Source organism: Coccinella septempunctata, chromosome 3 (genome assembly GCF_907165205.1).
Source record: "Coccinella septempunctata chromosome 3, icCocSept1.1, whole genome shotgun sequence".
Lineage (NCBI taxonomy): Eukaryota > Metazoa > Arthropoda > Insecta > Coleoptera > Coccinellidae > Coccinella > Coccinella septempunctata.
The window spans coordinates 39,904,292-39,915,849 of NC_058191.1; the positions used below are offsets into that span (position 1 = coordinate 39,904,292).

An 11,558-nucleotide genomic window follows, 5' to 3' on the forward strand; every position below is an offset into this window, starting at 1 on the left:
AGAGAATTCCCAATTATTTCAAGAGGATTTTACCGTTATAGAGTGAATAATTTAATTTTAATTTCACAGGCATAGTGAACATCAAATTGGGTATCTCGAAGATAAAACTCACAGGGCTCGTGTAAGAAAACATGGAAGTAACTATCTCTTGGAAACTTACCTGAAAGGCCTTCCAGAAGCTGTCAATCCAGAACAAGAAGAACACGCCATCACAGACAAAAACAGTGACAGCGGGGTGGTAACAGAGGGTGATAGTGAGCAGTCAAACAACGTGAAAAAATCCAAGTCAGAGGTAAGAAAAATTTGGCAGCACTGTTTATGAGCGATACTTTCGATCTATTCATTATCAATATTTCCTTGCTTATTTGACAAAATTGGTTCAGTTTGTGAGCAAAAAGTTTTACTCTTTCACTTGCAAGGATACACTTCAAAGGTAGACCTATTGTCTCGTTTAGTTTCATTTTTTCCCTTCGTATGAAGATATAAACTATTTACCGATGGTTTTTAAAACGTTTTTCGCCAGGTGGCGCTAGGTTATTCATAATACTATTTACTCTCCTCCGATGAGAGCTGTATTTTTGTATATTATTGTGATTATTCAATTCATATTTTTGTTGTAGAATACCATGGAGAGGTTTTCACCATCCTCCGAAGAATTCGTCCAAGAGGACATAAAAGATGACGATTCTAGTTCGACGGTTAGTGTTTCAGCTCTGAGAGAGCATCGAGAACTCATGAAAAAAATCTCCAAAGTGAACAAACAGCTTCTCAAGCAGGAGGAATGCTTAGTGCGGTTAGAGGTGAATTTAAAAAAGTACGAAAAGTATAAAAACGTCACCGATGACGTTACCGAGTCTCTGACGAATCTCAGAACAGAAATGGCGAAGAGTGCTTGTGAAATGCAACACAACGAGGTGGTGCTCGAAGAAACGAACGAGCTCATCAACTCCAGGAGGCATTTCCTGGAGAATCTACATAAGGACATCATGAAGGAGGAGCAGGAGCACGAGATGCTTCAAGCTTTGCTCTTCAGTGCAAAACATCAGAGGCATCCCGCTCCAAGCCAAAATTTCATTCCCCATTCCCATAATTATAAAAACCACAATACCAAAGAAATGTTAGATACCTTAGTTTAAGATAAAAGATCTATTTATACCAAAAATGCTGTACCTAAAACCCCAATGTCATTTGTTTTATGTTGATGAATGAGATGTATAATAAATGTTTTTAAAAATGTTTTCTTGCTACCCAGGTTTCATATCATCACTTGGATCCTAAAAAACAACCTACACCACATAAGAAAGAAGTCACTGATAAAGTTCTTCTATAATTTATCCTAATACAGATTCATATTTTCTGGTCTGATAATCCGAAAGTCTATTTTCTCCTTTAGGTACACTTAGATTCACAAAATTCAAATTGATATAACGTAACAAACTTTATTCGAACACCTTCTACACTCCTATACAAAACGTCATCTTTTGGAAAGCTGCAGTTCGAATAAAACATCTGACATAACTATCAAAGCAAAACAAAAACAAAGAACAGCACAAATGTAAAAAATTTGCGATAGACATCCTTCATCACTCCAATTTTTGTACGTCCGTCCAACTTTCCGCTGAAGGAAATTCAGGAAATTCTCGGGTTGTATTCTGTAAAGAAAAAATTAAAACAATTACTTCAGGGTTTCGTGAATGAAGGGATATTATCCTAACCTCTTCTCAATTTGTTCTTTGGTTTCATTAGGTTCGTCGGAATCATCACAGCCTGTTGCGTTTTTTTCACTTTGTGAATCAGAAAAGTCATAGTTGTTCTCGTCCACCATTCCTTCTTTGATTTTGTTCAGATCAACGCCCAAGCTGGAATATGTAAGAATTAGTATTGTTGAATCCATAAATTAATTATCAGGTTGTTTTTTATCATTTCTAAGCAATTACGAAGTTTACGATGCATGCTTTTTCAAATTTATTAGCGAATATATGATCTGAATATCTACTCCCTCTTAAAAGATGATAATTATCTCCCTAACGTCTATGTTATGCTTAAATTAATGTTCTTGATATCGTTGAAATACAAAAAAAAAGGTTGGAAGTTACAGCAATGGCTTACTCCATCCGACTAGGCTTAGCCAACTTCTGCGTAGCACTTGTCCGGAAAACTAACTCAGAAGTCCTCCTCAAGAAATTCTTTTCCGAATTTCTCTGTTCTTGAAGCATTGCCAGTGATATGCTGGCTCTTCTCTTCGTTGAGAAATGATGGTGTTGAGATCCTTTATCATCCTTCGAAAGGAGGTCTGTCTTTGAACTTGAACCCTGGAGCATTTTTCTGAAAACATAATCTCTACTGCAATCGGCTCATTTACAGAAATTCAGGAATAAAATATACTGAGAGACATAGAAAACAGAACATCCAGTATCGATATTTCTAGAAATATGTTTGCTTAAGTCAGATCATATTCTGTTTCCTATGTCAGTATATAGAAAAATATTTCCGAGAATAGTGAAGCTGTACTAAAGCACAAAGTCTGTTTAAACATATATACCTATATATGATATACTTTTAACTGCAGAATTTCACATCAACTTCTTCTATTATACAATATATAACTGTTCAATCAATTCTGACCTAAAAATATTCACCCTAGGTGTCCAAATGGAGCTGCAAAAGCTTGAGTTTGAGATAAGATCAAAATTTTCTCTAATGAGTGTCTAGTTGTGCGAAAATCATGCGGTAAAAAGCATTATATGAAGCATTTTTCTGACAATACGCAGACAAACCCCAAACATATATCCTGCAGCCTCTGGATACAATCTCTATTCACAGCAGCAACAAATAAAGGCACGAAACTGTAGAACAATATAAAGAAAGTGGATCTACCTTCGACGTGGATCAGAAGATCTGCATATATAATGCAGTGGCGTCGATACAGATGATTCACCAGGGCCAGGAGGAGAAAAAGGACTGAAATTTCTGAAATACCCGAATTCCACATTACATGGCAGTGTCGCAGAATAATACAATAAGGAAAAGAAAGTAGAAACTCTTCGATTCGAAAATATCTTCTCTTAGTGTGGCATTCATCTCGCTATTTGAAGGGAATGGGCCTTGTTTTGAAGATGGAACTATACCCAGAGATGAAAAGTATTTACCCTTTCATAACCTGAAGTGAAATTCATTCTAGAAGAATATTTTCAGCGAATTTAAAAGGTTCCGCCAAGGTTCATCCAAATTGGGAACTTTATCATGAGTATCTGTAAGAATTTCCCTTACCCAAATTTCGAAAAATCCCACCGAATGTTTCGGCTAGTATAGATTGGAAATGAAGAGAGATAGACATATTATGCATAGATATAATCAAGGACAACGGGATACAAACATCAGGATGTTTGTCCCATTGTGCATAATCTAGGCCGCCCTTTGTTAAGTTCATATTCAAATTTACCCACTTCGTGTATTGAAGCTGCTTCCGGCTGAGATCTCTCTGCTGCTTCAAGGTGTTCACGTGATTGATCATCAGCTGGACCGCGTCCGCCAGCCTCTGCTCGTGCTGCACGGCCCCGTATCGCTCAGCAGAAGACGCTGCTAAGGCAGAAGCGTTCGTCACGACATCTATCTGCGCCAGCAGCGAAGCCAAGAGTTCCGTCGTTTCCATGTTCACGCACAACTTCGTCAATTTGTTCACCCGTTGCGTCAGTCTTTCGATTTCTTTGGCTAGGTTGTCTTCCGTCTGGTTTCTGTACCTCTTCTGCCGCTCGCATCTGTCTGTTATGGTGTTGGAGTCGATGGAGAAGGCCAGCGAGAGGGTGGCGAATTTCTGTTCGAGTTCATCTTCTGTTTGCAGTTTCCTGTAAAGATATCATGGGAGATTAATGATACATCCACCAGAGGTCGTGAAATAGAAAGTACTGACTAGGGCTAGGCTATTCTCAGTCTTATCTCACCTTGCTTGCTCCCTTGTGAGTCCCATTTCTTCCAAGACATTATCAGGTAAACTAGGGAATATTTCTACAGGTTCTATATCGTTCAATTCCTCACTCAGTCCGGAACATGAATGCGATCTCTCTTCTCTATTGTATTCTGGAAACTGAAACACAAAACAGAATAAATTTTGATGATTACGAATAATGTATGACAATTCAAAGATGATAACAATGTATTTTTTCAAATATCTCCCTCTCTGTATCTCTTATGATTTTTGTATTCATTATGAAAGTTGTAGATAATAAAATTTTCGTTGGAAGCAACTTTACACACTCTTAAACATTTGCCAGCTAGAGATGAGAAGCTTAGCCATACATGCCAAAGGGCAAGGTCAATGTAGAATCCCAGTCTCATGTAGGTACATTCATTGCCATATATCTGAAAAACGTTTAGACGTAGAAAAAATTGCTTCGGACGAACTTTGTAGAAAATATTATTCTCTACAACTTTTATAATGAATGCGAAAACGATTTGAAGCTCAGGAGAGCAGATAATTCAAAAAAAACTTATTCTTGTGACATTCATGACTAACTTTTATAGTTTCGGCTTGCTGAAACTGTCAGATTATATCTGACAAGCTCGACTATATCCCGAATTTCACTATTGGGCTCCCGAACTATATTGAATATTGTTCCTCTTAAACTTATGCTTGGTAGAAAAGACAAATTTAACCTCAATACTGCGAAGCACTGAAGCTGAAGCACAAAAACTACTAAGCTCCACCAGGGTCACTTCATTGGATTTACTCTTCCAATTCCACCTTGAAAGCAAATTATATAGTTAAATATTTGAGATATGCAAGCGCACAATTTTTCTTAATTTCCATCATACATGAAAATAGATAGATCCCAATCTAAAATCGATTGAGTAAACACATCTAAGAATTCCGACACACACACTGATCTTGCTAATCGAAGGTTCGAATAATAAACAGAATGAATTTCGGACGCATCCCAATTTTTTAAAGGTCTATTTCATACAACGTATTTATAAACCGGCAGAGCGTTGACAGATATATTTCTTTCTTGGTAGATCAAAGGGCGAATCAATGAAAACGATGAAAGTGTGGATGCTTTGATATCTGGCCACTTTCTACATGAATTGTTGTTCAATTCAATTCCAATGAACTGTCGTTCACATAAATATTAAAATAGTGATGGTAGTAGTTTCCTTATTCAGGCAACACTGCAAATTTTCTCTGGAGTTTCCTTTTCAATTTTTGAGCAGTGTATTTCTCTTCAATTTCATGATAATAAAGAAGCTTCAAAAAAAGAAGATCATGATATAAGCAGAATATCGTCGGACGTTTGATCGTAGTTTAGGAAATGATACAACATTCAAACCGCCATTTCCTGTTTTATATCGCTTCATAAAATAAGTTCATAAAATAACCAGTCCATAATCCTGACAAGTAAAACGAAAATAGAAGGGGACCAGTTTTAAACAAACGTTTTCCAATTCTTTCCAATTTATTGTAACCTTCATTTTTCTTCAAAACAACTCCAATATGAAAAAACGAGATTTGAGATTGATAGGACTGAGAGCATCAATATTCATTCATAATTTACTTTTCAATTCAATTCAAATCAACAACTGGATACAAAAGTGATTGAAGCTATGTACACTAGAACTGTTCTCTTTCCTATCATCCAATGATGTATTTCCCGAATCTACAGATATCTTTCATAAACCCCTCAGAAAACCTGTATATCTATAATTATTCCTGCTTCTATTTGTAGTGCCTAGGTGTTGAATTGAACCTGCACACTCTGGTAATTATTCCTCAAACATAAAAGTAAATATATGTGATTATTTCACTGAAGATGATAAAAATTCGTACATTCAAATATTTGTCGAGGAATTAGACAGTTCAGTTTTGTCTCGATAAGTTGCTGGAGCAAATTATCTTGTATAGTTTCTTATAATTTATGAGTTTCAATTTGGAAAAGTCTTGAATTTCAAACAAACTCTATCAGTTGATTTTCTGTACTGGAAAAAGATTGAAACGAATTTTCAAATTCATGTGGAAAAATGCTATATTAACAAACCAAAGAACTGATAATGACTAATGACCTCAATAATGTTAAATCGACTCGAGCAGTATAGTAAAAAGATTTTGATTAACTAGCTAATTATGTGTATAAATCGCTACTAAACATCCTTGATGAGACGTATTAAGCATATTATTCACTGTGTTATCTCTATATGTAATTTCGTTGTAGAATGAAAATCAAAGCAAATTTCCCCCCCCCCCTTTGCATTGCTTGAGGCAGGTAAACATTTTCAGTTATCAAATTTTCAATTCTCGGCAATATGTTAATTATTTAATTAGTTGATAAAAGCAACAACTTCGACCAATCATCTAAGGGATAGTAAGCTTTGAATTATTCAAAGCATTACTATGAATGAATAATTATTAGATTCATTGGAAGCATGTTAAATTTTCATATCAAGTTATTTCGACTGCAGGTATTTCACCTCATAAGAGTACATTCATACAAGCCCAGCTCAAATACTCAAATTGCTGATTTGTTTTTGGGTCCAAACTTTGATCAGAGGAAGTTTGAGTTTGTTTTCATCAGTATTTTCCAAATATTTGCTCATCAAGAACGCATGATCCCACCAGGATGTCAGATTGTGTTCATATTTTCCGTCCAAGTCCAGACAGATTGCAAAAATGCGAGATAAGACTTAGATGATTAAAAGGTCATCACTTAATCAATATATCACCTCACATGAGGTTAATTCTTCTCATTCATTATTGGCTAAGATGAATCACTTAAGAACGTACGAGTGTTTATCTTACAATAACAAGGGAACTAAAATTCCAAGGTGGTCATAAAGTTCGAAAAACAATACCCTATCTATGGTCTGATGAGTTGCAGATTGAGAAGAAACTCAGTATGGTTAGCAGGTTAGTTCATATCAGATGGACATGTTGAAAAAACAAATTTCACTAAAAGTTCAATCACTATCGATGTCAAAGCAATGTCAACAATATTAGTATTTATTTGATGAACATGCACTCATTTAACTGACATGATTTTTATTGATGATAACGAATTTTTCCAATTCAAAATGAATGAAAGGGTATTAAATTGAAAATTATAATTATAAAAACAATAAAAAAGAATGTAACACGAGAACAGGCTTGTAGAAGCTCCAATAAATTAGTTAACATTGGAAATGTTTCACAGAATTTTTTTCCAACAGAATTTCCTGTCTTTATTTTAAACTATGATACAAACAAGGTATCCTGGAGTGGAATAATACTCTCATATAAATGAAAATAATTGAAAACTAATAGGAACTAATCTCAGCACTAATTGATTCATATGTAAACTACCTGTACTCAAGATTTTTAATGCTGGATGCAATATTTTTCAAATTATGTTTAATTTTCAGTGTCGTTCATCTTCGAACGAAGCTTACTACGTCCGGAAAATTATTCAAGAAATTGAAAAGCGCTGTTCTAATTGCACTAAGTTCACTCGTGTAAGGTATATATCAAATTGTTTTACTGTGAGGAAATTTACCAGCCCATTTAAGAAATTGCATGTGGATAAATGGTAACATTTAAATGCAATAATTAATACCTTGACGAACAGGTGGGAAATCATTGATTTGCGAAGGTTTTCTGTATAAAAGGGAGTTATTCAATGCAATCGAGAATGCGATATCGAATGAATAATATGTAAACATTGGTATTGAGTATCATCTCATTTCAATGTGAACTCACCATAGCCAAATTCGAGTAATCTAAATGTCGGAATGGACACAGTAAATTCACGAAAATCTAATACTGTCAATAGCTATTTTTCAAATACAAACCATATAGCGGGAGCTGTTTTCTTAGTTGGAAATATCAGTGTTAGATGCCATTAATTCCTCATTAAGATCTCAGATTTCTAATCGAATTGAAGAGAGTAAATGCATTCTGTAACGTACAGTTACTTCCAAAGTTCAATGATATTGATTATCTGTTTATATGTGTAATAAGATCGGGTTGTTAGTGGGTATTATTTTCTTGTGTTAGATTCGACGAGAACGTTTGCGAAGATAACGGAAAACTGGAATACTTTTTGACCCCAATAGCAACTCATTTTGGAAAGATCCCAGCAAAAATATATACTTGACAAAATAAACAATAACAAACTCGAACAGAGGGTGACCGAACACAGTTTCTTTCTATAAATGTTCAGGAGAAGATTAAATTTTTTTCGAACACTATTGCAAGAATCACTGAGTGAGTCTAAAAAGCTCATGTCATGCGTGTGGTCTTTTAGAAAAGCGAACAATTTATATTTTCTGTGTGCAGAGAATTCAAATGAATTTGGATGAAAAGAATATTTCTGAGGATGACAATTTCAAACTTATATAAATGAATTAAAATAAGAACTATAAATGAAAAAGTTTTAATTGAAACTCGATAGAGAGAGCAATTTTCATGAATATCGTTAACACATTCTACTGAATGAATTCAATTCGAAAGTAACGCAAAATATTCAACATTGAATTTTTAATATTCGCACCTATTCGTATTTCATGAACAATAAGGTTATTCTATTGTTAGATTCCAATGAAGCCGGCCAGTTTTCAGCGTATTCCCTGTATTCCGATGATCTTTGAGATTTTTTGGAAGGAATTGTGGTATTATATGATAATGAGTTCTCAATGATAACACGAGATAAAAGGCAATGTTTCTAAATGAACTTGGAATTTTGGGAAATTAAATCCTATAAATCAGTTTTTGTGATATGATACCTAAGCATTCAAATTTCAAGGGTGCTTCTCAATTTCGCTCTTTGTGTGTACCTAATAAGATGATCAGTGAGTGGACAAAATTCTTTCGATGGTTTCGGAGTTAAAGACGCGTCTAAAAGGCTCTTTTAATAAATATATATTAATAAATATAAATTTAAAATAGCTATACGATGCAATTGAAATTCAGTAACTATAGGTCAGATACAAGGAGAGTGAGAGATTTCATGATTATGCATCACTGAAAAATGGAAAACTCTGTATCTAAGGGCCTTCTGGAAGTACAAATTAACTGACAAAATGCCTGGCCTTCTGAGGCGATCCAAGCTGAGATTCAATATTCTATTTCTGCGACAGAAGTGACCTGCTGAGGTGCTGCATATGTAGAAGAAACCAGTCATCATAAGGGCTGTCATAGCACCTATCAACGTCTCACTGTTCTGTTCATAAGGCGCTCATGCTTTTGAATGATTCCCATTGATTTCAAATGTACGGAAAATGCTTATGCATGATTCTGTAAGCGCCCCTTCAGATGACTCGGATATTCATCTAGTAATGCCTCCAATTCTTGGTCTTCGAGTTTATTATTTGCTGTCCTGAGAAAGGCTTGTCTTCAACACTAAAATCACCATTTTTAAATGGTTGAAAGCATTCCCTAAATAAGATATCAGTTGGGGCATTGTCACCATAAACTTCCACAAGCATTCGATGCATTTCAGCTTCACTGAAATATGGAATATCCCGCAAATGCTGTTTAGTTGGAGCATAATCTACCAATATATGCAGTTGCATGAAATTAAAAGCCATTTAAACTGAATATTATGGACCGCTGTCTAACTTATCTGAAACAACCAAAAAACTGCCACTGTGAGACATTATAGTATCAGTCAAAGCCCTCATTTCTCAAAGGATCGAACTAATTTATACTGCTAACAGTATAGATGGTTGACGCTAAAATTTTAGTTATATATTTTCATAGTCGAATGTCATTTATCAACTTTTAGAAATATTAGGAAAAAAGTTCCTTTTGTGCTTATGAATTCAAACGAGTTCACAAAATACGAGTGTATTTCCTCCTTTTTTCTTTCACCTCTCTTCATCTTTCATTCTAAACAACACTCACGTCAAAGATATCCCCTCTGGAGTCGAACTCCTCCGAAGATCTCCTGGATGAACAGTCTTCACCTGAGCAAGCCGCCACGCTGGATACCCCACTAATCAAAGATTCGTTAGAATCGAACATCCTCCTATTCGAACTGTTATTATTCTCCCTATTATTGTTCATTTCCACGGCGCCAAATTCCGATCTCGGCTCTTTCAAATCGCCACGGTCCGATTCCCTCATATTATTATAATTCGCGAGATTGGTAGACTGAATTGATTCGAACACTCGCGCGCTACCTCGAGTACGAGCACAGATTACAGAGTACGAGCTTCTGAGCCAGGAGCCGATAGAGCTGCCGCTCTGTCGATTCCTGGAGAATTGGAGTGCGGGGATTCGCGATAAGTCTGTATAAGCGTGTTCAGGAAGTCATCCATTATGCAATAGGAATTATTTGTATTGTTCTTTATCGGCTAGACTCCATGCAAAATCGGATTTGGGAAAAATGTACGTCTGGTATACGAGGGGAGGTGGAAACGATGCCTAGCTGGGCTATTCGACACATCAAAATCGTCCTAAGATAGTAAGGGGCATTCACTCATTATCGCCCCTTTTCCTCATCAACGATGAAATGATCCTAACGTCAATTCGACAAATAAACCAATCAAGGAATCAATTAATCGCTCATTTCCAGATTTCATTTGATATAGAACAGACGTTTGAACTACCGCTTCTTTGAACTACAGCGAATTCCACCTACCACATATTGGAACTACCGCGTATTGCTTCTACTAGTTGCCAGAACTACTGAGTTTCACCCTATCAATTCGCAGCCAGCGGGATCTTGTAGACAAGATCTGAACCTTGAACCTTCCAGGGTTCACCCTGCTTACCATCTAAGAACGGTCAATTCAGACTCTCTGCTGTTTTGCCGATTTTAGTCTAGAAATCAAAGAGAATTGTGAAATCTGATGGCTCAGGTCCAACAAGGATTCTTCAAATCATAGTGCATATCAGATTCGATTATAAATTGTGTGTGAACATTGTCAAATTCGAATGAATTGAAATCAGAAAATAAATGAGAGTGGGAGGTATATTCAGTTTTGTTGATTATGAAATACAATTCGAATTTGTAGAACAAAACTGAAGGAGGACGTTGACACACATGCTTGATCCAAACGATTTAGTGGCCAACATCTCGTGTGCACAGTTCTGACCTTGGCTTCGATTCTCATCTCCAAGTAAGCGAAAATGGAGACATCATAGTAAAACTACCTACCGATTATGTGAAATTACCGGCTATATAGCCGGTAAATTGATAAATGTTTATCGATCTATCGAAAAGTTAATCATCTAGTCTTGTAGAAGAGTGAATCTACCGGTTGAGATTTTCCAGTCCTACCTCCTACAACGATCTATCAAGTCAAATTGGTAGACTATTTTGAAAAAAATTGGTTACTGCACAGACAGGTGCGCCATCTGGCGTTCTCTGTTGGAAGAAATTGGGGAACCTAAAGGAGAATTGCCCTGGTAACAATGCACGAAGACAGATGTACAATGTTAAGTAGAGTAATAAACAAACTGCAGCCTGTCGTGGATTATACATAACGAGAGCTGTAATGGAAGATGTTTTTTTTCGTACTCTTTTCTGTTTTTGTTGGATCTGATGATGATTTGAGCTATGAAAGGTTTAAAACTTTTGTATTTTCTAGGT

General features: G+C 35.8%; 2 protein-coding genes across 3 annotated transcripts in view; one reads left to right on the forward strand and one right to left on the reverse strand.

The window, feature by feature from the left end:
* The window catches only part of LOC123309783 (ras association domain-containing protein 9-like), a 50,683-nt gene extending 49,447 nt beyond the window's left edge, over positions 1-1,236 (forward strand). The window contains exons 6-7 of the mRNA XM_044893051.1: positions 70-292; positions 621-1,236. Coding sequence (XP_044748986.1) covers positions 70-292; positions 621-1,136 — 739 coding nt within the window. The 3' untranslated portion in view covers positions 1,137-1,236. The remainder of the gene's footprint in view (positions 1-69; positions 293-620) is intronic.
* Positions 1,237-1,423: 187 nt separating this feature from the next.
* Positions 1,424-10,227, reverse strand: LOC123309782. Of its 2 annotated transcripts, XM_044893049.1 has the most exons (7): positions 9,866-10,227; positions 3,942-4,084; positions 3,447-3,845; positions 2,878-2,970; positions 2,110-2,325; positions 1,716-1,859; positions 1,424-1,652 (listed from the first exon to the last, which is right to left on the reverse strand). In XM_044893049.1, the coding sequence occupies exons 1-7, from the start codon at positions 10,085-10,087 to the stop codon at positions 1,475-1,477; spliced, it is 1,395 nt and encodes a 464-aa protein (XP_044748984.1). In that variant the 5' UTR covers positions 10,088-10,227; the 3' UTR covers positions 1,424-1,474. The 2 variants fall into 2 exon arrangements, with proteins under 2 accessions (XP_044748984.1, XP_044748985.1); XM_044893050.1 differs by lacking the exon at positions 2,878-2,970 and having other exon boundaries at positions 9,866-10,224.
* Positions 10,228-11,558: the final 1,331 nt, after the last annotated feature.

What these genes read in the sequence shown, in the direction of transcription:
- LOC123309782 (XM_044893049.1), bottom strand. Translation starts at nt 10,087, where the DNA reads ATGAGGGAATCGGACCGTGGCGATTTGAAAGAGCCGAGATCGGAATTT. An exon ending in AAGCAGCTTCAATACACGAA is followed by an intron (nt 2,971 to 3,446) that starts GTGGGTAAATTT and finishes CGGGTATTTCAG; the next exon opens with AAATTTCAGTCCTTTTTCTC. An exon ending in TCTTCTGATCCACGTCGAAG is followed by an intron (nt 2,326 to 2,877) that starts GTAGATCCACTT and finishes TTATGTTTTCAG; the next exon opens with AAAAATGCTCCAGGGTTCAA.